We start from the raw sequence: 26,809 nt of genomic DNA on the forward strand, positions 1-26,809 counted from the left end.
TAAACAATGCATAATTTAGCCAACTCCTTCAAACAAAGGTAAGACTGAAACACAAGTTCAAGGAGTTTGATGCTTGTCAAAACACAGAACATCCTTGACAGAGTAAAAGAACTGGCTGCCGCAGTCTGTTTACCTCCGAGACCCCAGAGGCAAGAGTGGGCAGGCTAGTTCCATCAGAGATCCTGTTTAATCTCTGATCTGTCCTTGTTACCACGAAATGGAGATGCCTCTGAGCCTGCTGAGTTCCTGGTCAGCTGTGGAGCACCTGGCTGGCCCAATAACATCCTTGGGCTGGATGAGTCATGGCAACTGTCAGCCTACTGCTGACACTACTCATAGCATAGGACCGGACCAAGTGCTTCCGGTCACCTCACCTACCCACCTGGCCTTGACTCTCTTTGAGGCTTTCTGTCATCTCTGCATGTGACAGTCGTAAGCCCTGGCATTCCTCAGTTACACGTTCAAGTTCAACTTCAAGGTTTTGAATTTGGACACCCTGTTTATAAAAAGAACAACAACAAAAAAACCATTTTCGTAATTATAAGCAGAGCCTGAAAGAAACCAGAAACACAGAAACCAGAAAGTTATAGACAAGAAAAAAACTGCAGATTTTTAATCTCCCATGACCCTGAGAAGCTGAGGCCCACACCTCATTTCTTTACTCTCTTCTATTCAAGCGCACCTCTACTGTGAGCTCGTAACAGAAAGTACACAGCGTCCTGCAGTGCTGTCCTCCTTATGGAACCTGGATCGTTCCCAATCACTGCTATCTGAGGACTTGGCATCTAAAGGCTGCACCATCATTTACTCATTCAGCTACTGATGATGCTCAAAACTAATTCTGGTCCTGTTTTCTATTATAAATAGGACATCAATAAAAACACTTCCAGCTAGCCGGGCGATGGTGGCGCACGCCTTTAATTCCAGCACTTGGGAGGCAGAGGCAGGCGGATCTCTGTGAGTTCGAGACCAGCCTGGTCTACAGAGCTAGTTCCAGGACAGGCTCCAAAGCCACAGAGAAACCCTGTCTCGAAAAAACAAAACAAAACAAAAAAACACTTCCAGCTAAATCCATAATGCTTTTAGGTACACTCTTCACAAGCAAAATTATAAAGCCAACATACAGGGGTACTCTCAGGCTCTTGCTATTTATTCTACTCTGAGAAAGCTGGAGAACCCCAGCATTTGCTCCTTGCCACCAGCAGTAACACAGTTTGTTCCCCTTTCTACATCCTGGTGACTTTACCAAAGCTGCTCAGGTGGACCCATTTCTCCAGGGTTTGCCCTTTTCTTCACTCCTGGGGTACCCTCCTTCCTCCTTGGCCTCCACCACCCAGTAAGCCCTCCTTCCAACCACTTCCCAGGTACAGCCTGCCCCCTGACCTGCTGCTCCTCCCGGCACCTGGCCTCCTCCAGCTTCCGCATCAACAGCTCGATGGCAACGCGATTTTCCTCCTTCTGGGTATGGAGGGCAGACGTGTCCCCTTCCAGCTGAAGGATCCTGCAGTTGAGCTGTGACAATTCATCTTTGTACTTCTGAGTCTACAGCAAAAAGAGTTAAAACACACACACACACACACACACACACACACATTAATGCTTTTAAACAGCAGCTCAGTTCAGATCATTCTAGAGTTTCCCAACCAGGGGTGACTTCTCCCTATGGACATCTGGCAGCTCCTGGAGACATTTTGAGTTGTCAAAGAAGCTGGGCAAGTGGGCAGAGGCTGTCCTTGTACACAGCCTCAGTGGCCAGGAGATGAGAACAGTAACCCTACTCTGTTCTGTAAGAGGAGACGACCCAGGCCACCAGAGGCCATTCTGTGCTACAGCCACCAAACTACCCTTCTGATGTCTTCTAGTCTTTATTATTCTTCTGGTCTTCAAGTCAAACAGGTAACAAAGGACCAAACAGCACGGCACCCTGAAGAAGCAGCTAACAGATACAGTCTAGGGACAGCCTGTGAGATAACAGTCTCTTCCAAAAGCCAGTGTAATGGGGTCAATAGAGCTGATATGTCACTGCGGAAGACTGTATTTCCATTGCTGTCTCTAGCAGTGGCCTCTGAATCCTTGTCTGCCCTGTGACTGAACACGTGCCCAGCGAGGGAGCCACCCTGTGCTTCCATCAGTCTCCATGGGATTCACAGGAAGAAGTGTCCACCTGATCCTCCCAGAATCTGGCCCCACGGAGAAGCACCATGCCCACAGACATGCGCAGTGAGAGCGCTATTGATCACCTCAGCTATCCGGACCTCTCAGCTACATCTCTGATGGTGCTGATCAAGGTACAGCCCCAGAGATGTGCCCGGCTCATTTATAATCCCTTCACCCTGCAGACAAGACAGCGTGACTGACTTATGCCCCATATGTCAGCTGCTTACTGTGTAATGTTTGGATCACTGAAGCATATGAGCTAGTTCAGTTAACTCTTCAGCAATATTAAATTAATTAGTAAAAGACACACTTGTTGTGGGGACGCCTGCTGGAGGATTTAAGAGCACAGTGTCATGATATGGCTCGGAAGAACGCACACACAGGAAACAGATAGTGCAATAGTGAGAAACTGTAGCTGCACAGAGTCCCTCAAACTCACCAGGGAATGGTGATGTGTGACAAAAAGACAACCCCAAAGGCCACACTTGGTATAGTTCCACTTACATTACACTTTGAAATGACATTTCTGGAGACAAGATTGGGGTTGCCAGGTGGGAAAGTTGGCATGGCAACTAAATGGTAACAGGTATCCCTAATAGAAACACCAATCACATGTCTGTGAAGAACATAGGAGTCTACCCAGTTGATACAATTATATAGGATCCAATGCATAAGCAACCAATGAGGGCAAGTATACAAACTGGAGGATCTCAATAGGCTAAAAGAGTCTATCAGTATCATGCCTTGGCTGTGCCATTAAGGGCTGATGCATGTCCTCCCCAAAATTCAGATCTTGAAATCCTAACCACAGCACCCCAGAATGTTGACTAGACTTGGAGAAAAGCACTTTAAAGATGAACTGAGGTGACACTGGAGTCCTCGTGAGAGGAAGTGAGGACACAGGTACTCACTGAGGGACTACCATGCAGAGACTGAAGGAGACTGGATGGCACACATGACTGCTAACAGGGTAGCTACCAACCTAGGGAGGGGCCTGATGAGGAGAGCTGGGGTGGTCGGCTGCAACTGGATCTTGTAGAGGAAAAAAATTTTCTACTCCCCTTTCATTAGAGAAAAATTTCTTCAAGAACTAAGAGAGGGAGGTGACACCACTCATGCCGGTTAGTACCCAACCTGTGTGCCGAGCTCTTCCAGGTCAAAGCAGGCCTGTTCCTTGTCTCTCTTTAAAACCTCAATCTCCTCCCTGTTGAAGAAGAAGATTAAAAACATCACTTCACAGCCTGGGCTCAGCCCTGCCTCCAGTTCTAACTCACTGACTTGCAGTAGGTAAAGGCTGGAGAAGAGCATGGTGGGCCATCACCAGGCTGTGCTAGGCCCTGCTCCCCTCCAAAGGACTGGCAGCCCCAGCCCCTCCTCAAGTGCCATGTGGGCTATTTCTGCAGGGCTAACACATGCTTGTCCTGAGCTGTGGGTGGGATGCCAGGCAAGCGGCAGCTTGTACAGATTACAGTAGTCTAGGCTCTGCTGACCCAGAGACAGCAGCTGGAGTACCCAAGCCGGCACATCGTCTCACAGTCCCCCACCATCCTCCCCTCCTAAGCTCACTCAGGAATACCATCAGGCTGCAGCACACAGGTATGGGAACCATGAGCCCACCTTACCTCTGTGTTTCATTTCTGCTCTCTGAAGTTTCTAGTTCCAGCTGAATCCTCCCCAGGTCACTTTTCAACACCAAGTTTTCTTCAGAAAGCCTCTGAAACTCAGTCCTGTGGTCAAAGTTGAGGAAGCCAGTGAGACCTGGAAGGGGCAAGCTGGACACAGGCTCGCAGCCAGCACATGGGAGTGCTGAACACTGCAGGCTGCATCCTCTCTCTGGAGGAAGACCAGCTCTAGGCCTCCTGTATCCAGGGAGCAAGCGCTGGTGTGTACTTCCCGAGGGCCAGGTCCTTTGAGCCACACCCACACCTACTCCATTCACTCAGCACCAGGACCCTGCGGACACCTAGAGGCGATGAAGAGCCAAGTCCCACGTGGTGCATGCCTTCTTCACAGAGGCCATACTCCTGGGGCACCAAACCGAACAAAAACCTGGAAGCTGAACTGAAGCTGCGAGCAAGTAGCTGGGCTGGCCCAGGGTGCAGTGTCTGTGCCAGCAGCACGGCCAGCAGGGCAGAGAAGCCATGCTGTGGGCACCCGCACAGCTGCAAGCCCAGAAGCACGGCCAGCAGGGCAGAGAAGCCATGCTGTGGGCACCTGCACAGCTGCAAGCCCAGAAGCACGGCCAGCAGGGCAGAGAAGCCATGCTGTGGGCACCTGCACAGCTGGAAGCCCAGAAGCTGGGGCACAGAAGGAAGCCCAGGCCGGCTCAGGTATCTCACTTTGTCCCACTTCTCTGCAAGGCAATACAGCCAAAAGCAGTCTTCACTGAGGCTCTCAAGATTCCTTGAGGTTAACCTCAAGTAAATATGAACACACACAGATTAACAGGCATGTGCAAAGGCCACCAGGAATGACAGCAGAAACAAGGTGACCCATAATTGGATCCCCCAGGAACCTCAGACACTAGAAATATCAGAAGTCAGGGTACTCAAGACAATACTCTACATCTGCTTAGTAGGCAAAGGTGTGGAGAAACCCCTATAGACATCTGCAGGAAGTAAAGAGCCCTTTGGGTACAATGTGGTCAGCCTGGAGGGTGTCAGGCTTCTAGCCCGTCAAAATGTCTGGGATTTGTTTTTTTTCTTTACATATTTAAGGGAGAAACACATATCAATGTTATTTGTTTATTTATTTACTTATTTATTTAGAGATAGGATTTCTCTGTGTAGCCCAGGCTGTCCTGGAACTCACTCTGTAGACCAGGCTGGCTTCGAACTCAGAGATCCACCTGCCTTTGCCTCCCAAGTGCTGGAATTAAAGGCATGCGCTACCATCATCTAGCTTCAATTTCATTAAGAGAACTTTTCACTATCTAGGCTGGCATCCCTCTCCCTCTCTTCCCCATCTCTCGCTCCTCCTATAACTCTGAATAGGAGAATGTCAGCAAATAAAAGCAACAAATGGGGCTGGAGAGACGACTCAGGGCCTCCTCCGTGCCACCAGCCCAGAGCCCCTCAGATGACCTCCAGCTGTCTCTAGAGCAGTGTGCAGAAGTGAGGCTCATGAGGCTAGAGGGGAACAATATTGTCCATCCTCACGACTCCCGCTCCCCGACCATGAATTCACAGGGGCTGGGCTCTAGCAGTGCAGGCTCCTTTCATTTCCACAAAGCGAGTTTCTTGGGTGGAGCAGGCTGGTTCTGCAGCTAAACCCAGCTTCCTTTCCCTTCGGCGTCCTTCTTTTTCTGACCACTTCCTCCGCTCAGCAGGTTTCCTCAGCTCTCACTGGACAACTAATATGCTCAGAGTGTACATTAACGCTCTCGACAAGGCTCTTGCCCTTAACTCGCGTGTTTACAGCAGTGCCAGCAGCATGCTGGGTAACATTTGCAGACTGACTCTTCCTGCCCGGCCATGCTAACATCTATGGGGTATTCTTTTTTGAACAGTACCTTTGATATCTACAGTACTGTCCTTCTCATGGATTCTTATATATGTGGCCAAAGGAACAACTCCGGGTTTTTTAAAGGCCTAGATAACATATATTGGTGCCTTTCCTCTTCCCACTGGGTTTTTATTTTGATGAATTCTTGGAAGATAATGTTTCCTGATGAAAGGAAGCCATGTCTACTTTCTTAAGCTGTTTATACAGTGACATTTGCATGTCTAAAATTCTGTTCTATCTATCTATCTATCTATCTATCTATCTATCTATCTATCTATCTACCTATCTACCTATCTACCTATCTATGTTGGTGCTGGGTATATAACACAGGGCCTCACACATGCTAAGTACATGCTATGTCACTGCGTCATACCTAAACCCCACATTTTCCCCAAGAATGAAAGCAGCTGCAAGCTATTCCCCAGTGAGCAGGAGTTTACCTTTTATTGAAAATGGTTGCATCATTCATATGTGACCACAATCCTGGAACACACCCATGTGCCTACTGTGTGTCACTGTGAGCCTGAGCTTCCTGTAATGACCAGTCTCTACAGGGGCAGATACCTCCTCAGTGTGCTGAATGAGGGTTGGTGGGAGTAAAGAGAAACATATATGGTCCACCATGGTGTGCCTGCAAACATCTCCTCCACTACTAGAGGAGCCAACCATGGCCTGTAGCTTAGGCAAGCCTTCCTAGGATTCTGGCATCTGTGACAGAATTGGTACCCATCTACATCTCTCAGCCTCTTTCCTACGGATGGTATCCCAATGACATCGGCTACAGCAGTATTTCCAGCCCTGTAGCATTGAATCCCCCAGATCCCTGACAGTGCTGAAGCCACCCAAAGCACTACAGCCCAGGAGCCCATTCCACAGAAGCCTCAGTGGCTGCTGCCCACCAACCAACACAGCAGCCTGTTGATTCACTTTCATCCCAGAGCCTGGCTCAGAGGCATGCTGCAGCCCCAAACCCCCGCTTCTCTTAAATTAGAGGGATGAGGGTTCACAGACGACCCACAACTTACACGAAACCTCCGAAACTCTTATGAGGTGAGGACACTGGAGTCAGCTGGGCTGCCTCAAGAAGGCCTACCCTTCCTCTCTTGGCCCACTTGCTGACACCAGGGATCAGGAGAGCCAGGAGAGAGAAGTGGGCTTGTGACTCCCGCACACAGCCACATTGGCAACCAAGAGCTAGAAACTGGGGGAAACTGTACAATGGTCACTAGGGACAACTCTGAGGGTTTGTGTGCATTTTATGACCAGGAGCGACCAACCTGTAACTCTCTCTGGAATCCGCATCCCTTTCAAGAGCCCGGACAACATCTTCCAGCTGCAGAAGCTTGGTCTTCACATCATTCATCTCACTCTCTGACATCACTGATGTCACCCTGGCCTCTGTTTCCCCCAGGGTGGCAAGGTGCTTGAACTTGGCCTCATGTGGATCTGGGAGCTCAGAGCAGGGCAGTGAGGGCCTGGAAGCTTCTTTGGTGAAATGGAGCCAAGTCTGTTGGACACCCTCAGCATCCCCCGTTGGCCCCTCTGAAACCTGTCCCTGAACCCAAACAGGGGCTGGCTTCCTGTCCAGAGCAGTTGGGTCCAACCTTGGCTCCAGCATCTGGAGCTGAGTAGGTAAGAACAGCTTCTGGCCCTGGCCTGTTAAGGCCCTGGCAGGAGGCTCTGGCTCTTCTGGAACAGCTCCCTCCTCAGAACTGAGTGGACCTTGATGGTTGTCTCTGACACCCAGGCTCTCCAGGGATCTTCTGGACACTAGGTCAGGGTTTGGGCTTGGCATGGCAACTATACTACAAGGCTGGCCAGGCAGTTCACTCCCCTTAGCTCTCCCTTGGCCAGGCCATTCTTCTGCTGGTGCTCCTGTCCGTCCATCAGGGCTGACAGCTGGCCGAGCTGGTAGCTGCAGCCTGCTGCCTGGACCCAGGGACATGGAGCTGGGTGTCCTCTCCTGCTGGTCACTCACCACAGTGGTTCCGTTCTTCAAGAGAGCACGCAGTGCATCTGCCTCCTGCACAAGTCCCTCCACCTGATCCCTATAGGTTTGTTCCAGCTTCTCCTTCTCCAGGGTGAATGACCTGCAGATGCGAGCCTGCTCCTCGCTCATCACAGCCTGCAGCTTTAACTGCTGCCTCCGACAGTGGGCCAGGACCTCCTGTTCCCGTTCCTCCCTCCAGCCCTTCTCCAGGGCAAGCTGAGCAGCCAGGTCCTTCACTCGCTGCAGATGTGCCTGCAGCAGCTGGTCCTTCTCACACTGATGCTGCAGGGACAGACTCTCGCAGCAGGCTGCGTGCTGGGCTTCCAACCACGACAGCTTCTGATTCAGCTCTTCTTCTGCCTCTCTCCTGCAGAAACACAGCCATGCACTTCAGGTTCTGCCAGCTGACTCGTAGGCCTTTCCACTCATACAAGAAAAAGTCACTGGAACTCCTGCTCTAAGTGCCTAACTAGCCCCTCCTTCCTTTCTGGAGACTATTTTGTGTCGGGATGCCCAGTTCCTTCCCTGGAGTCCTTTGTGGAGTCTACAGTCACAGAATCGTTCACCATGTCAGACAGCTTAAAGATAATGGGGTTACTATTAGGTAGAATTAAAATTCTTGTCCTTGGCCACACTGCAAGTGCTTAGTTAACTGTGGCTGGAGGCCTTGCACCAAGTGCTACTGGGCAGCGCTGGTCCCAGGGGTTAGTGAGACAGAAAAAACTGACCCCCCACTCAAAAATCTCCTTGAAAACCCTATAAGCAGTTTGGCCTGGGTTTTCCTCAGCCTAGAGAGAGTGGGGAGGATGTGGGAGTGAGGTAAGGGCTAGACAGAAATGCCCAGCTTGGTGAGGCATGCTGTGGACCCTGGCAGGGGACATAAGTACAGTTGGACTGGCTGTGGCTCCACCTCCACGGACAAGGTACCAGGTGCCCAGCTGCACAGCTCCCCAGGAAGGAGAAGCTTGGGACATCCTGCATGCTGCAAGAAAGAGGGCTGCCATGCCCCAGCCTTTAGTACCATACCAGGCCCCAAAGCAGCTCGTGTTGAAGAGATAGCTTAGGATTTGGGGGAGTATGTGACTTGAAGATGCTTCTGCCCGTCAGGAGTGCCACAGTCAGTGCCCGCAGGTCTCCAGCAGCCCCGAGGGTCTCTGCTGCTATCATCCCCAAAGGGAGGGAGAAGGGCTCTGATTCTCTCCCCCTCACACCCTATGTTTTCTGGCTACTCTCAATTCTGTCCTACCGAGGAGCATGCCCACTTCAATCAGAACTGATGCCACGACAGGCTGAGTTGCAGCTGTCAACACATGACAGGAATGTGTCCCTTCGTCGTCAACATCTGGATCCAACAAGATGACACCAACTGAACCATCTGCTTAGTCTAGCCAGTGCGAGGCTCTGGCACCAAACATGAGTACTTACTCTACCAAGTTGGCCTCAGGGAAGAGAGGGCAGGTGAAATTTCTCAGGTAACGGACACAATGTAACCCACCACGTTCAGGTTTTCCAAGTGACCCTTTCCTTCCAGCTACAAATATTTTAGCTTTCCAAGACTTTTCTCACTAATCCAAATCAACTGTCTATTTAGAGTGGCTTCTGGATTTTTCTTCCTCTACTGCAGTGATGGCTAATATTGTCAACTTTGTTACATTTGGAGTCAACTAAAACCCAAGCTGCTGGGTACATGTGTGAGCGATTATCTTGATTGGATCTTTTGAAGTGAGAAGACCTACCCAAAATCTGGGCCACAACTTCTGGTTGTAGCCCACATAGAAGGACATGGAAGAAGGAAGCTCTTGCTTTTTGCCTGCTTGCCCTCACTCTCACTGGCAAAGTCATCTACCCTGTTGCTGAGGCATTCCTTCACTGGTATTAGAACCTACTTCTTCAGATTCCACCAGAGACCAGTTGAGACATTCAGTCTTAAGGACTGAACAGCTACTGGCTTTTCCTTTGAGAGGAAGCCATTGGATTAGCCAGTCCACAGCCTGTAAGCCAATCTAATAAATACACTTCTAATATGTCTGTCTGTCTGTCTCTCTGTTTTTCTCTTCTATCAGTTCTGTTCCTTTAGAGAACCTAGACTAATACACCTACTCTTTAATGTCCTCAATATTTAGTGATGGGGAATACATTATCTTGATATCAGACAAGCGAAGAGAAGGAGGAAAAGAACAGTGACTAGGCACAACCCAGCAAACTGCTCCATGACCCAAGGTGGCCTGGAAGTGAAATTCTTAGAAAAGTGTTCTCTGGGCCCTTGAGGAAAGGAAACTTCCCTGTCACTAAGCACTAGATCCTGGCCCATGTACATAAGCCTAGGTTAAGTTTTGGTTCTTAGCAAGCATCCCTGAACAAAACCCATCCCAAACCTTATCTGTTGCAGCTGGTCCTGGTGTCGCAGGTGCATCTCCACTTCTAGTCGCTGGGCCAGAGTGCACAGTGCCTGTGCACAGCAGTGGGCCAGCCCAGCTGATGCGGGCTCAGGGCTCCGTGCTGCATCTTGCAACTGCTCCTTCAGGCCCAGGATGACCTCCTGAGACTTGGCATACAGGGCCTCTAGATCTGCCTTCTGGCCCTCCAGCACGCTGACCTCAAGCTGGAACGCCTGCTCCAACTCCTTTTTATCTTTCTCAAAGTTTCTCTTCATGACCTCAATTTCCTTCTCATAGTAATTTACCTAAAGAAAGATGAGCAGTGCTAATTAGGAAGTCCTAGTGGCGTAACACATAAACAAGAAGATAACAGGCAGGACGCTCAAAAGAGCTGATGGCCCAGACCTGACCAGGTGCCAGGATGGAGAAAGGGGGATGGCAGGATAGTGATGTTACCAAGGTGTGCAGTGTGCCTATGCCACCCCTTCACAGTAACCCTGTGGCAGGTTCAGTGGGTGAGCTCAGAAGGCTTGGGACCAAGACTGGCCAAGCACCTGGCAAGCACCATGAGTCTAGAGCATATGACAACTAAGGAGCCTTCACAAGACCAGCAGGGCGGCACTCCACATCCTGGAAGCCCTAGAGATATACAGGCTAAGCCATGTCAGAAGCTCCCAGCACATCTACCAGGAAACACGAGGCTACAATAGTAGGACAGAACACCCTGCCCCTGATAAGCAGTCTGAGGAGCTGGACACATGGCTTTGCAGCCTGAGGTCCCAAATCCCCTCACCTTGGTCTCCAGCTGCATCCTGAGCTCCTGGTAATGTTCCTTCATCTGTTCCACCATTATCTCTGTCTCCAAACTCATCGGAGCAGAGTCACCCACAAACAGATTGCCTGCAAAGAAGACACTCTATGACATCATGTCTAGGATACCTACAGCGCCTTCTTGAGCCTTTCGTCTGACTTCTAGATGGCAGCTTCCCAACCTGTAACATGTGACCGCAGGTTGGCAAGACTGTCTCTCTGCCCTCCACCAGCACTGTATAAAGAACACGGGGTTGGTAGTAAGGGTCACTCTGCCCTGCCGGTGCACTGTGGTTGAAGACTCTGGGACGGAAGGAAGAGTCACACTGTTCTGCAAGTTGATACTATAAAGAACTCAGAGGTTCAAGCCTTTCTCAAAAAAGATTTATCTATATTTTATGTGTTTGGCATATATGCCTGGGCACCATGTGTGTACGGCACCCATGGAGGCCACAGATCGATGTCTGATGCTTTGGAACTGGAGTTACAGATGGTTTTGTGGGCTATATGTGGTTGCTGGGAACTGAACCCAAGTCCTCTGCAACATGCGCTTAACCTCTAAACTATCTCCCCAGCAGGGTTCGAGTCTCCACCATATCACTGGTTACTAAGAGAGAACCAGGAGGCTCCTGCAACTCTCAGAAAGATCCTTGTCAGACGGCGGATTCACTGCATTTAAAGTCTGGCTCCAGATGATGCCAGGAGCACAGAGGAAACAAGAAGACAAGGCAGAATGGCGACAGCTTCACAACCTCCCTACTGTGTAAAGCTTCGTGCCCCAGACTCCACACTCAAACGCATGGGCTCACATATCCAGTCTCTGTCCCAGAGGTTCTGGCAGCCACTCATGTCCCACACAGGTAAAGTCTCTACTAAGTTCCTCTTGAAGGGTACATGATCTTTTCCTGCTTTCCAACATAAACAGCTGTAGGGTACAAGAGACTCAGGAGGGGGCTGGAGAGATGGCTCAGAGGTTAAGAGCATTGCCTGCTCTTCCAACGGTCCTGAGTTCAATTCCCAGCAACCACATGGTGGCTCACAACCATCTGTAATGAGGTCTGGTGCCCTCTTCTGGCCTGCAGGCAACACACAGACAGAACATCGTATACATAATAAATAAATATTTAAAAAAAAAAAGAGACTCAGGAGCTCTCAAAGGCTGGAGAACAATGCTGAGGGGTGTGGATTTCCATAAAGTAATTGGGTAGGGGTGGTGAGGGCTGCTGGATTTCATGGGCAGCAGAGAGATGAGGGCCATGAGTGTCACACGATGCTGCTGAAGAAAGCAGAGCTGGAGTGACTGCACTGATGACGACAGCCTGGTACAGCCAGTGGGAGGGTAGAGACTAGCCAGTACCCGTCCTCCACAAGGGCTGTCTCACCTCCACAAACCCCCCACCTTGGTCTCTAGAAAAGACCAAGAACACTTCAACATGGCCCTTGTCTTAACCCACTGCGCAATAGCCAAAGAGCCTCTAGTGTGGTTTCAACAAGACCCAGCAGCCATATGACATAAACCTTGCTATATGACATTCCATGCCAGTGACCTTCCCTGTCTAGCCCTGTCACCCCTGTGATCTCATAGGATCCCCTGTGGAAACAGGCCCCTAGGGCAAACCTGTATCCTTCAGGGTCAGGTAATTAATGTCTGTGATTTCTACAAATGTAACAAAATCTTCTACCCTCCTCTCCTTATCTCGGACCTCTGGGCTGCCAAATTAATGTGCAGTCTTGTGGTCGTGTCCAAGAGATTCACCCTCAACTTACCCTCAGGACTGAGTTCCTACCTGCTGGGCCACGTCCAGGGAGCCGCCTTCTATGGGTGCCTGGGGTCCCTGAGGGGCTCTGTCGACTCCTGGGAAGCCGCACCCGCAGGCCTTCTAGCTCCGTTTGCAACTCATCATTGCGGTCCTGTAGGTCCTGTGTAGGCAGAGCCAGATGTCTCCTCCAGCTGCTGCAGCCACTCAGCCTTGAGAGGCCAAACCCAAGACTAGCCCCATCTGCAGTCAGTGTCCACTACAGGCTAGACATACAGGTAGGTGCAGATTCTGACTTCAAGCATGTAACACTAAACCTGGATTTAAGACTACTATCTAAAGGTCCTAGGAGAACTAGTGAAACCATGTCTGTGCAGAAACCAAGAAAATTTTCAACAGATGCTGCTCACCACCAGGGTGGTAGCATGGCACATGCATGGGAACCAACGTCTCGGGTCATGTCTGGGGCTAAGTTTGGCTCTCTTCTCGCAGCTGCAGAGGAACTGGCATGAAGATCTATAGCTATAGCTGTCAGGCCAATTGTTTAGATTAAATGCTATAGAGTAGGACGCACTTAACAGAGAGAAAGGATAGCATCTGGGAAGCAGAAGCCTGATGAGGCACACTTCCATTTCTGAGTTTGTTTTCTGTCTAATTCTTTACAGTCTTCTGCCATGTGGGAATCAATTTTCATATCATGGAAAACTATATTGTAACTCTTGGTGTCATAACCATGCCTATAATGGCATCCCCAGAAATAGCTATGGATTTTCAGCACGAATTGACTCAGAGCAAAGCCTTATGGTCGGTGGAGCTGTAAAGAATCACATGCACCTAAAACCAGCTGTCTACTTCATCAACATCCTTCAGTAGTATCTTCAGATAGCTATAAATTACCACTTGTCATATTTTTATTATTATAGTAAAAACACGAGAAAAATAAATGACTGACTAGTAAACTCTACTGACTTTAGATTTGCTATCTCTGTCGGAGGAGTTTATTATTGAGTGGGTTTATTTGGGCTGTGGAGACCAGACCCAGAACTTATGTATGGTGTAGATGGGGGTTCTCTAATGAATTACAACCTTATGTAAAGTTTTAAGTGCCCATTCCTTGAGCGCCCATTTTACTTATCCTTGGTCACTTGGCAGTGTTGTCTATGAAGGGTTTGCCTATGAAGGTGATTCTAGAATCACCAGTGTTATTTCCAAGACTACACAAAATTTTAGCTGGGTGGTGGTGGCACACATCTTTAATCCCAACACTCGGGAGGAAGAGGCAGGTGGATCTCTGTGAGCTCGAGGCCAGCTTGGTCCAGGACAGGCTCCAAAGCTAGAGAAACCCTGTCTCGAAAAAACAAAAAACAAAACAAAACAACAACAAAAAAACACAAAACAAAACCTATGCAAAATTCTACTAATTTAATAGTCACAACACTGGGCAGCAGCTACTGACTTACTCTCCTTGATGCCTATAATATAAAGGAGCAAACAGGCCTGTGGGCTGTAATGATTTTGTTGTTTGTTTTTGAGACAGGTCTTGCAACATTTCCCAGGCTGCCTTGTATTTGTTTTCTTGTGGGTTTTGGAAGGTACTGTTTTTTAGAGACAAAGTCTCAGGTAGCCCAAGTGAACTTCCAACTGGCTATGGAGTCGAAGATGAATGACCCTGAACTCCTAATACTGCTGCCTTCACCTCCCAAGACCTGGAATTATAAGCAAGCATGTGTTTGGCTTAAGACTGACCTTTAGCTCCTGGGTGCAAGCAATCCTCCTGCATCAGCTCCTGCATCCACTGAGACAGCACACTACTATACATTTCAGTTTCAGGGGCCGGAGTTTTTAACCACACATATGCCTCTCTTTATAAATAATGTTTCTGGTAAGTTTTATATAAATTGATTTTGGTAAATTAAGCTTAACTAAAAGCTGACTAAAAGATTTGTAACAGATCACTTTATAAATCAAAGTCTCTTCAGTATCATTAGTGATGAACCATGTCAATTCTACTTCTCCTTTCTGTTCTCACATTGAAACTTCTTTAAGATCCATCCTGGGAGTACAGTCAGGGACACCTCTGTCCTGGGATTTGACTAGTCACTGGGATATCTGCTGCACAACTAAGCAATGGCCATGCATGACTGAGCACAGCCTGAATAAGAAGTTCTTGCTGGAAAAGATGCTCCTGCTGTCACTTGTGGGTCACCCTGAACCTGTAGACCAAGGAGGGGAGAGAGGTTGAGGCCTCACATGGCCTCCAGGGTCAGAGCCAGGGAGTTTCTGAGAACCCATAGTGCTGGCCCTGTGGAGCTGGTCCTCCCTTCCTGTCACTGCTACAGGGAAGGCTACAGGAGCAGGACTCAGGGATGCTCAAGATGCCCAAGCCAACTCCGAAAGGCACGCACCCTGCACTTGAGCTCATATTCTTTCAGGACGGCTGTGAACTGCTCTTCTTGGGCCAGGAGCTCCATGCTCTGAGGCTCGAGCTGAAAGTGAGAAACGTGTACACATCAGCATATCAGGGTCCCTGGGAAGATAGGCACCGATGCCCTGACTCTCACCCACCACCCACAGGCACTTCTCTGAAAACCCGGAATAGCAAAAAGGCTCACCTTGTCCTTCAGCACAAACTGGATGTCACTCTGCAGGCGCAGGACCAGCTTCTCCGAATCTGAAAGCTTTTCCACCACTTCTATGATTTCCTTCTGTAATCGGCTATTTTCCTAGGAGACGGGGATAGGGTGGGGTGGACAGGGTTCAGGACACAGAGGAAGACAATGACAAATGTCCACGTCACTTCTCTGTTTGCTGGAGGCTTGTTCCTGGCAGCATTTCTCAGAAGGAACCCCGAGAAAGGCAGGGGACATGTGGGTGTGTGCTGCCGCTGCATCAAGCAGGCAGAGTGTGCTGTTGGAACCCACAACGTCCTTTGGCACACTCAACAACTCCAAGGTGATTGCTTCCCCACTGGTTCCCCTTTTCCTTGACCCCACTCCCACGTTCGGAAAGTTCATGAGTGACAAAAGAACGGCCTGGTGATGCACCAGTTTTGAGCTCTTTTAAAATGATGGGTTTGAAATTGTGTCACTATGGCTCAGAGGTCAGGCACAACGGGGGGGGGGGGGGGGAGTGTCTGGAGACAAGGGCTGTGCTGGGAAGATAGCGGCATCACACTAGGGTGATGTCAGTTACGTCCAGATACTCCTACCACAATGGGCAGGGACTGCAGGACACAGGGTGGGAGGGGGAGAGACCACAGAGGTCTTTAGGCATCCTGGCAGGAGACGAAGCTGGGCGCAGAACAGCAAGAAGGCTCACAGGTCAGTGCTTCTGGAGTTTGGCTGTCTAAACAGCTCAGACAGCTTTTGGGACACAAGGCAGGGTAGGTACAAGGCATCAACATTCACCAAAACCCTGAAAGCTGTGTCTGCTTGAAACTGTGAGCCCAGGCCAAGGGGCAGTCTCTGGAGGTGTTCCCAGACCCTAGGGACACAGCCACACTGGCTGCGGAAACTGACTCGCTCTGATTTTGAGTTCCTATGACTCAGAACAGAGGAGGATGAAGCAAAGCCAAAGCGGAGTGAGAGCATGACATCACCCTGCTCTGCTGTGGCGGTTTGAATGGGAATGGCCCCTACAGACTCACGTGTGTGAATGTGTGACCCATGGGAGTAGTACTACTGGAGGTGTGGCCTTGCTGGAGGAAGTGTGTCACTGTGGCGGTGGTCGCATATATGCTCAACCACACCCAGTGAGACAGTTCACTTCCTGTCACCTGTGGATCAAGATCTAGACCTCTCGGCTCCTTCTCTAGCACCATGTCTGCCTGCACACTGCCATGTTTCCTGCCATGATGACAATGGACTGAACCACTGAGCGTATGCAGGCCCCAATAAAATGTTTTTCTTTATAAGAGTTGCTGTGGTCATGGTGTCTCTTCACAGCAATAGAAGCCCTAAGACATCACAGTTTACACCAGGGATGCATCCCACCTACCTTCAGGGCCAAGGTCAGTTTCTCCCGCAGACTGGTTTCTTCAGCCTGGAGGCGGCCCACATCCTGCTCCAGCGCAGCTCTCTGCCTGCGGGCTTGCTCCCAGAACAGCTCCCGCTCCATCTCTACCTCCGACTGCAAGAGGCTCAGTCTTCCCCTGTACTCTTGCTCTAGGTGCCTAGGACACAGCACAAAATACACAGTCCCGCTTGGAAGTGTAACTCTGCCTCCCTGGGCACCTGTCCTCGGAACTCCCCCTCTGTGGAACCCTGTCAATCTACTCAGAAGATGACCTGTGGATGCTACAGACAGGCGCATTGGTGGGTTGCACCTCTCATGGGCTGGTGGAGGTCAAGGGGACTTGAGGGGTGGTGGTGAACACATGACAAATATCCAAAGCTGCCTGCAGAGCCCTGGGGTGAGCAAGTAGGCAGAGATCTCTGGGCAAGTACCCTGGATGTCCTCTGCCTCTCTACCTCCTGCATCCATGTTGTACCACACCATACGGGCAGCCCTGGCCCACAGCAGCCCTGTGACAGGCTTTTGAACCCAGATGCACATCAAGTCAGCCTCCTTCTCGGGGAGCCAGGCTCCACAACCTGGCACTTGCACACTCGTTCTCAAACACAGCTGCCGTCGAGGTGCACATCCGTAACTCCATTATGTCATCTTGCACACAACCCTCCTCACACATCTGGCCTTCCCCAGCCCTGTCCTACCAGAGCTGGCCAGTGTGGGGCATCACTGGCTGCAGGAAGGGAGGCAGGGCTGTTCTACATAGCGGCAGCTCTATGGGAGCTCTAGGGCACAGGGAAATGGGAGCGGCTGAAACCTCATAGCACTGGGAGGCCTATAATACACCCCGCCTGACCAAGTGTGCAGACTGCACTCCTTGACACTCCTCAGACCTAAGGTTCTTACACTCCCTAAAGAAATAAGCTATCTTTGAGATACAGCAGGACTAGCCAGGCACGTTGGCCCAGGCTACTTCTTATAACCACAGCAACTCAGGAGACTGAGACAAAGATTCCAAGCGGGAGGTCAGCTTGAGGAGATTAGTAAGACTGTCTTAAAATGACATAGATTTCATTTCACTATGAATCACTATAAATACAGATTATATTTATAAATATAAACTATATAAACAAAATATAAATTATATAAATAAAAATATGTACGTAAATAGCTTGGATGTAGTTCTGTAGTACAACACTGGCTTAGTATGCATGAGACCCAGAAAGAAGGGAGAGCGGAACGGTGTAAGACCTGGACAGGGAATCCTTGGGTTTCAATTGCATACACCCGTGAGTAATTGTGGGCAAGTTATGAGCTTGTCTGACTCTCCATTTCCCTGCCTGCCTGAAATGGGATTGAGATGGGTGTTGGGGGATAGGTGAGGCAGACACACCTGTGTCCTGACACAGACAGGACACAACAGCCTGAAACCTCACCTGCTTCCTTAACCTCTGGCTTTGGGCTGCCCTACAAAAGTGCCAGGACACCTCGGGTGAAGGAAGTAATGGGCTTGTGGTTTAAATCTCGCATTTAGCAGAATACGATCAAACTGATAGGAGGGAGGGGCTGGTGCAGTAGCGTGGAAATCATCCTGAAGAGCCTGTGGCACCCGAAACCCCCTGTCCTCAGCTACACTAAGTGTTGTCTAGGCTGCTGCGGCTCCAATCTGACCCTATGTTGTTCATCTCTTGTCCCTGAGGCCATGCTGGCCTAATAGGCCCCTGGCCAGGTGGACTCAGGTGCCAAAGCTGCATACAAGGTAAACAAAGGAGGATGAAAATCCCCCTGAAATCCCCTGAGCTCCCATCAAGCCTGTGTGGGAGGCTTTTTCTTGAGTAGCGCTTAGAACACACGACTCCACATTCCCAGGTGTCAGGACTGCTGTGAAGAAGTACGGCCTTCAGATGCCGCAGGACACACGGCAGGACACACAGACTCCTCAGCAGGTGGACGCCCATTCCACACCAAGCACCTTCCCTTTTCCTCCCCTCATGCAGTGCAGGCCACACTGATACAAGCAGCGCACTCAATGTTAAGAACACAAGATACTAGACTGGCCCCACCCAGCACACGGGAAGAGCTGAGGGAAGGATTTAGGCACAGCAGGATTGGGACTCTGGCCTTGGGCAGGTCTCTCTAGCTGAGTGCCAACCAAAGATGGAGAAGAGGGAAAAGCGACCAGTCCTCTCTGGCCCACATCTGACACAAAGCTGGGTGATTAAGAGCATCAGGCATTCGAGCACATAGCTGAAGCTGGCCAGGAAGCCTAAGACTCCCACAGTGGAGCTGGGGATGCTCTTCCATACTGTAGCCCTACAAGTCTTCATGCCAGCGTTTTCTCCAATATCTGGTTAAACCCAAGAGGTAACTTTGTGTTTTTCTTTTCGGCCCACCGGGCCGCCTCTCTCACTGACTCCTATGGATCAGTGCAGGTGCTGTTCTTCCAAATGACTCACCATCTTGAAATACAGGCAACTCGAGTTAAGGCAGGAGCCTGATAAATCCATGGACAGAGCTAGGGTTTTCCCGATGGCTACAGGAACATGGGGACACCAGGGGTCACTGTACCGACATCACAGAAAGCAGGACACTGCTTGTCAGATGCAACCCTCCCTTTTAGAAAAGGTGTTCCCCAAAGTTGTCCCAACTTCCACTGGCTCCAGTCAAATGGCATCCTTGGTCCTTGGCTGGTGTCCCCCAAAGTGGGGCTGCTCACTGCTGCGGCAGCCCGGGAACTGTGGGCCCACACCTACTTGATTTTCTTTTCCGTGAGCTGTTCCAGGGCAGAGTGGCAGTCGTCCATCTCTCTCACGAAGTCCAGGTTCCTCTTCTCAGCTTTCTCCAGGTCCTGCCTCGCCTTGTCCCGCTCACGCATCAGCTGCTCCACTTGCCCTCTGCCATGGGAAGGACAGATGGGACACTGCTGAAAGCCTGACAGACTTCCCTGAGCCTCACAGCCGGGTGTGACCTCACTGCCCCTCAACCACCTCCGCTGGGCACTCTATCATTGTTGTGGCAGTTTTACCAGTGCACGTGTTAAGACAGGCAAATGACTTCCTCAATGGTAAGCTAAAGCAGATCCCAGCCCATCGGAAAGGTTAGCATTCAAATGGACTTCCTTTTCCTGTTGCTAGCCTTGGCCAGGAATCCCTTGGCTGTTCTCGGAAGCAGACCCCTATAAACCACAGGGTTTCTGCCTCCACAACAGTGAGCCCCAGAATCAGCAGAAGGAGGGTCAAGCTCAAATTTTCAAACATCAAAAAAGTGGCTGACTGAGGTCCCGGATATATGGATTTCTAACTGTATCCCATGTTTGAGGATGCTCTGATCTTTAATTTCAGGGACACATAATCCAAGCAGTAGCAGCAGTGAACAGCTCTGGGCCCTCAGGCCTCCTCTGCTCTGTACATCTGAGCTCTGGTCACTAGGGCAGGAGAGCAGGGAACAGGTAGCCTGGGAGCCACCAGAGGAAACTCAGGTGAGGCAGGGGAGGTGTGACCTAACTTCCCAGGAGGTGGACCTGGCCAGCGGGACCCTAATCCCCATTCCCTGGTGGGCTCTTACTGCTGGTAGCTCAGTTCTTGGCGGTAGCAGGCCAGGGCTGCCTGCTGGATGACACCATCAACTGTCAGGAGTTCATTGTCAAGGGCCCAGGTCAGCTCCAAGAGGTTCACCTTCTCATCCACACTGAAGTCCAGGCTCTGGAATCAGCAAGCCCCAGAAGGCAGGGGGCAGTGAGGAGCTTCTCCAAATGTACTCTATTAATCTGTGGCAGCTCAGGGGCCCATACCCACAGTGGCAACTACAGCCAGCACCTGCCTCTTCCCTCTTTACAAGTGTCTCTGGTTCTTGGAGTCTCCTTCTCAACCCCAGTAACTCAACTGGGCTGTCAACAATGGGCTTCCCCATCATGCTGTGGTCCCTAAGACACCATTTCATAGGTGGGTACAATCTCAAGATGGACAGAATTCTTCCTTTTACCTAAACAAATGTAAGATGCAGTAAGGAGCATCTCACCTCAGCACATCACGTGAACTGAGAATGGGGCCCTCCCCCTTTGAAACCAAGTTCCAGACTGTTTTCTCTGTACTTTTACTTTCTGAATTAAATTGTCCTACATTTATTTTCATTGCAAAACCTGATGGAAAATGTTCCCTTTGGGGTTCCCCTGCACAGGGTGGGGGTTCATCAGTACCCAGCACATGCTCTCCTGCATTTATTCTCTGTGAACACGTGGCCTCTCGTGCCCCTTGCTCAGCCCCAGGGTTCTGGACACCACAAGCAGTGCACCCCAAACCTGTAAGATCTCCCTGCCATTCTGAATGCCCTCCTGGGCCCATACGGAGATGACTTGTTCGGGAAAGGCAAAGCCACTGCCATCGTCAACACTGGAGAAGAGGCGCAGGCCTGCGCACACAGACACGAGGGACGAGGTCGTGGTTGTATGGCAGCCGTTCTCCTCCTGCACATCAGAAGGAAGATGCTCTGAGTACTTGGGTGTCTTGAGGCTGTAGTGTCTGTGCCCTATAACACACATCTCACCTTGCCAGCCTGTGTTCAGTATCTTGTCTTCTCAGCCAAGCTTAAAACAAGAGAACGCATACCCGCAATGACTGACCCCCCTTCCCTTGGGAAGAAGCATAGCATAGCCCGGGATCTACCTGGGATCACACGGTTCTACAGGGGATAGAAGAGGGACTGCACCCAGTCCTTAGGCCCCGGCCCCTGGCCTTGCAAGGATCCCTGGGTACCTGTTTTTATCTATCATTAGCACCTCATACCTGTTAGGCCTGAGTCAGCTCTGGCCAACACAGCATCATGTACAGAAGGCCAACAAAGGGATCTGGCCATTTCTTCCTATGTTAAGAAAGTACATGCCAGGAAAACCCAGACTGAGAAAGGAAATTACAAATAGGCCCAGAAAGAAGGCGGACCAGCTCAAGCGGAACCCCACATTTCCCAGAACTCAGACCCACAGGCCAGAGCTAGGCAGTACTACAGAGGTTTATGGGACAGTAAAGTTGTCTCCCAGAGGGAAAGCTGCCCGCAAGGCTTCTCTACTACCTGAACCCAAAGACAAGAATGACTTCCCACTCTCTCCTGTTCCACCTAGGGTTCTTCCCCACCACTCTCAGCTGTAAGAGACCTTGGGACTGAGGCAGGTAGTGCTTCCTTTATTCTAGGCCTGTGGTGGGGGTCTCCAGGCACCCGCTGGACCCAGGACCACACCCCATACCCTGCATGATTTCGATGGGCTGCTGTGAACTCTCCTCGTCACCTCCAGTGCCTACATCTCCTTTTTCTTTTCAACATTCTTGTGCTGAAATAAGTTCTCCAACACTTACCATCCTGTCCTCACCCCATCCTGGTTTGCTCCTTTCTTGGACCTGGCTTTGACAACTCCCCCAGACCAGCCTGAAGATGTTGCATCAATGTGCAGCACCCGGGCAGAGCTTGCTGGCAGTTTTCTCTCCATCTGTAGCTCGTCTCCCTTTCGCCCCATACATCTGCTCTTTTACCTGGCCCTGCCTCTCCTGCACACCCAGGGAGAGTTCTTCCTGACCTGTGTGGCTGTCTTACAACCCTACAAAACATATTGCCCCATTTGCAAACAACATCTCTACCATGCCTAATGATGACCACCTGTGCATAAGCCCTGATACCCGAATGCACTGAGGAACTGCTCTGTGCTCCAGCAGGAGGGCAGGACTGATGTGAATCTCTCTGGAGCCAACACATCCACATAAAGCCAGTAGAGCCCACACAGGACACGGTACGCTCAACCCTGCAGTCAAGCAGGTCATGCTATTGAAACCCCTGTAGTCCTGAATGCTGCCCAAAGTAGGAGGCAGACATTCCAAAACAAGAGACATAAGAAGGGCAGGAATTTAGTGTTCTACAAACTAAAGTCAGAATCTACTCTCTCTTCACCTTGGCAGCATGTGCCATAATATGCTAGAGCAGTGTGTGTGTACGTATGCACTACGTACAATGAATATAGGCTTATGTTAATGTTTACATATATCCACGTATATATTATGAGTAGGCGTGGATATGTGCCATGCATGCAAACGCACAGTAGGTTCATACAGTAGATAAATATATGCTGTGCTTATGGATGTGTCTACAGCAGACACATATCTACATTTGATAAACACAGAAGATCTGTGTATACAGCGGGTGCACATATGCAGTGAATGAGCAACTGTTCACAGTGGCTATGTATGTACAGAGCCTGCATGTGTGCTTACAGTAGGAGTGTATGTAATAAGATGTGTTTGTACATGGTTCACAAGAACAATGGATGTGCACATGTCTACACTGGATGCACATATGGAACCTGTGCATGTGTCTACAGTGGATGGGCATATACAGAACCTGTGCATGCCTTCAGCAGATGTGTGCATACAGAAGGTATGGAGTTACCAGTAGATACAGATATATACTGAATGTACAGAGGTCAACAGTAGGTGGTGCAGAGACAAGACTCATGTACAGTGGGTGCGCATGTACCATAGATGTGAATGTTCCCCCAGCAGGTTCAACACATACAGTGGATGTGTAGGTATGGTGCACTGAATGTCTCTATGCTGGGTGAGACATGTACAGAGCCTAAACACATCTACATACAGGTAGAGTACATGCACACAGGTCTACAGCACATACACACATACAGTGGATTCACATGTGTCTTCAGAAAGTTCAAATTTACTATGGATGTACACATGTCCAGAGCAGGCATACACATACAGAAAATGTGTGTATATAGTCGATGATGTATAGTGAACATATATGTGTACAACTGGTGAGCATTTACATTGTGAGTACATGGCAGATCTATGCTTAAAATGGGGGTGCCATGTCTAAGCAGGAATGCATGCATGGTGGGTATGTGTGTACTCAATAAACTGTGTATGGACAGATGATGTGTGCACAGTGAGCACAGTACAGTAGGTATGGATGCATGCAGCGGAATGCCTGTGTTGTACAGTGGTATGCAGGTGGTTTGTGAGGAATGCCTGTGTTGTACAGTGGTATGCAGGTAGTTTGTGAGCAGAGAAAACAAGATGGGAAGTTGGTCCAATATCCATAGTGCCAGGAACATGGGAGCAACTTACCGTGTGCAGGAAAGAAAAAGAAATAAGGTATATGGAGAGGAGCTGCAACCTCTAGACCATGACCGCTGCCAAAGGTGAGACTTTGCCAGATGAAGAGGCAACTTCTGGGAAGTACATGGGACACACAGTCCTCCTTATATGCTAGCCTTGGGTGTACAGGTAGCTGCTGGGCCTTCTAGAAGGCGGTTCAGACTCTAAGATCCCGTTTGATAACAGTTGCCAGTGATATCAAAGCACAGGAAACGTGGCCTCACTCAGAGGGGGATCCAGCTGAACCAACACTGAGTATGGCTCGGGAAGCCTCACCTTCAGGCTTTCAGTCTTGATTTTTGTGTTTATATGTAGTGCTGAGAATAGAGCTGGGATGGCACGTGCTGGGCAAGAATTTCACCATGGATCCACAACCAGCCCCTGGTATTTCTGACTTTAAGGGCTGATGCCATCTTGCAGAGCTTGCCCTGAGCTTCTTTGCCTCTCTCCAGTGATTTTAGTTAAAAACTGAGATTCCCAAATTCACCTACCCATACCAAGACCTGTCCCCAGAGCTAGCTCGTACTATGTCTTGGTGCTAATAAATAAGTGTTGGGCCAGTAGCCTCTGGGAAAAGTAAAATTCAGGACTTCAGGTCAGAAAAACCTCAATCCATACGGAGGAAGAATCCCAGACAAGCTATACTACTTTGAAACCCATCCTCAGTGTTTAACAGGACAAGGAGACGGTTGTCTCACTGAAAAACACCACTCAGTTGCACACCCGAGAGGCCATGCTGAGGAGCTGCCACGTTCCTCACAGTGCATTATTCTCCGGAACGTCCTGAGGTTGATGCTCGGATTGTCCCCATGTTACAGATGAACACAGAGCCCAGAGAAGGTGAAATATGCCGTCAGGAATGCTCACCACCCGATGAGCTTGAGGTCCAGGAGCGCTGCACATGCACAGGTGTGTGAACACGTTTACGCAGCTTCTGGGCTCAGGGCCGTGACACTGGCACAACCACCAACCAGCACCCTAACTGGATCAAGGGCCAATACCAAGTACTGCTGGTGTTGGAATTTAATTCTCCCCTTTTACCTGATAATGAGACCAAGGCCTGTTTGGTTTGACCAGACTGGAAGCTTCTGGAAGTGAAGGAGGTTCATGCCCGAACAGGCCAAGCTGAAACTCTGCAAGACTCACTCTGCCATCTCCATCTTGATCCAGTTTGCTGAACAATTCTTCAAGTTCCTAAACAAAAAAGCCGCCACCCTTCAGGCCTAGAGAGTCACCTTGCTCTGTCCTTCTCGCTCTAAGAACCCAACAAGGGCACTTGGCTTATCCCAAACTAAACTGTCTAGCTGCTTTACGAAGGCTGCTCAGCTGGTCTGAACCCTATGTGGTCTTGTCAGAAGGGAGTGGGCAGCATCTGAATGCCCTATCTCTACAGATACTCAAGTGTCCACTGGGGACAGGACCTTGCTGGAAACCCAGCCTGAGCCTTATAGTTCATGGTCCATCATGGATCCAGGGTAGGAACAATGACAGAGGGGACCTATGCTATCACCACAGCCAACTTCCTGCACAAGCCTTCCCAGAAGGATGGTGCACATACCGAGGGTGTAGCCAGGTCAAAGGCGCTATGTTGGACTGGGCAGAAGAAGAAGGAAGGGTATTTGTTCTGGGTAGAAGCCCAGAGTGAGGGTTTTAGAAGCAGCTGAGACCCTTGAGGGCAGCAGCCATAAGGTTGTGAGGATGGAATGTGTAGGGGAAAATGGACTCTCAAAGGAATCTCAAACCTATGGCCAACAACCCTGGGAGCCATCAAAAGATTTGAGGTTACAAAGAACAGAAGCAAACAGCTGTCTGGAGGTGAGCTGCTTTTCCAGACCCAGCACTAAATGTGCCCTCTACAAAGACCAAGTCACTGGGGCAGCTTTAGGCCTTCACCTGTTTCTCAAGCCCGTGGAGCCCGATGCTTTGGCAGACCAAAGCCAGTTCCTGCTCGTTCAAGTGACCACTGCTGCCAACCCCAAGCTCATGCCAGATGTTCTGGACCTGGTTCTCAGGAGTGTCGAAGGAGGGGCTACAGGATTTCTGGGGTGTCCCGAAGACCTCACAACCCCAGGATTGCAGCTGGCCTGAAGCAAGAAAGGTTCACAGTTAAACACTGATAAATACACCCAATAACAAAGAAACCAAATGGAATACTTAGCCTTATGGGAATTAGTTACTTTCACAACTAAACAAGTAACATAAAAGCCACTGTCCTCCAAGGAGAGGTAGGTTCTGATAACACAGAAGACAGGTCCTACAAAGGGAGAGGTGCTCAGATTGCTTCCAGCCCGTTGAAAGGCTCAGAAAAGCCTGGGTAGTCCCTCGGCCAGCTCCTCAGGGCTTGCACAGTGGCCAGGAACAGAGGTCACCCTCATGCTAGCAAGCTCCTTTCATCACTTCCGCAAGCACCACTGATGATGGCAGTTAATCATACATTGTCTTTTGACTTAATGATTTATTTATTGCATATGCACTGGGGTTTTGACTGCATGTATGTCTGTATGAGGGCATTGGAATTACAAACAGTTGTGAGCTGCCATGTGGGTGCTGGGAATTAAACCTGGGTCTTCTGGAAAAGCAGCCATTGTTCTTAACTACTGAACCATCTCTGCAGCCCCCTACATTTTCTTCTTGCTTTGGAATCTTTTGCCACGGGCTTTGGTCTCACCTCCCCAGTTAAATTTCAGGATTCAATTTGTGTGTGTGTGTGTGTGTGTGTGTGTTTTCACATGTAAATATATGTTCGTTTATATCTGTCGGTGTACACATGCTTGCTGGTACACATACATGGGTGGCGATGTCAGGTATGTTAGTCACTTACCACCTTATTCTCCAGGACAGAGTCTCTCCATGAACCTGGGGCTTACTGACTGGGAAAGACTAGGTAGTCAGCCAGCTCTAGGGATCCCACTGTTTCTGCCTTGCCAGCGCTAGAATTACAGATGTGTGCTGACAGACCCAGCTTTCAGTGTGAGTGAACGCAGGTCCTCTGGTTACATGGTGAGAACTCTCCTCATGGAGCCAACCCCAACATGTAAGCACCATTTCATTATCTTT

General features: G+C 49.8%; 1 protein-coding gene across 2 annotated transcripts in view; it reads right to left on the reverse strand.

The window, feature by feature from the left end:
- Ninl (ninein like) overlaps window positions 1-26,809 on the reverse strand; it is a 59,834-nt gene that overhangs the window by 4,534 nt on the left and 28,491 nt on the right. The window contains exons 6-21 of one of the 2 annotated variants that reach the window (XM_075962429.1): window positions 25,646-25,836; window positions 24,794-24,946; window positions 20,902-21,066; window positions 20,169-20,305; window positions 19,358-19,498; window positions 16,593-16,767; window positions 15,209-15,319; window positions 15,002-15,082; window positions 12,627-12,759; window positions 10,823-10,929; window positions 10,027-10,334; window positions 6,939-8,018; window positions 3,780-3,884; window positions 3,292-3,361; window positions 1,384-1,542; window positions 383-496 (exon numbers count right to left, since the gene is read on the reverse strand). In XM_075962429.1, the coding sequence (XP_075818544.1) occupies window positions 383-496; window positions 1,384-1,542; window positions 3,292-3,361; window positions 3,780-3,884; window positions 6,939-8,018; window positions 10,027-10,334; window positions 10,823-10,929; window positions 12,627-12,759; window positions 15,002-15,082; window positions 15,209-15,319; window positions 16,593-16,767; window positions 19,358-19,498; window positions 20,169-20,305; window positions 20,902-21,066; window positions 24,794-24,946; window positions 25,646-25,836 (3,230 nt within the window). The remainder of the gene's footprint in view (window positions 1-382; window positions 497-1,383; window positions 1,543-3,291; window positions 3,362-3,779; window positions 3,885-6,938; window positions 8,019-10,026; window positions 10,335-10,822; window positions 10,930-12,626; window positions 12,760-15,001; window positions 15,083-15,208; window positions 15,320-16,592; window positions 16,768-19,357; window positions 19,499-20,168; window positions 20,306-20,901; window positions 21,067-24,793; window positions 24,947-25,645; window positions 25,837-26,809) is intronic. The other variant, XM_075962430.1, reaches the window with a different exon arrangement.

This window comes from Microtus pennsylvanicus, chromosome 2, assembly GCF_037038515.1.
Source record: "Microtus pennsylvanicus isolate mMicPen1 chromosome 2, mMicPen1.hap1, whole genome shotgun sequence".
Taxonomy (NCBI): Eukaryota; Metazoa; Chordata; class Mammalia; order Rodentia; family Cricetidae; genus Microtus; species Microtus pennsylvanicus.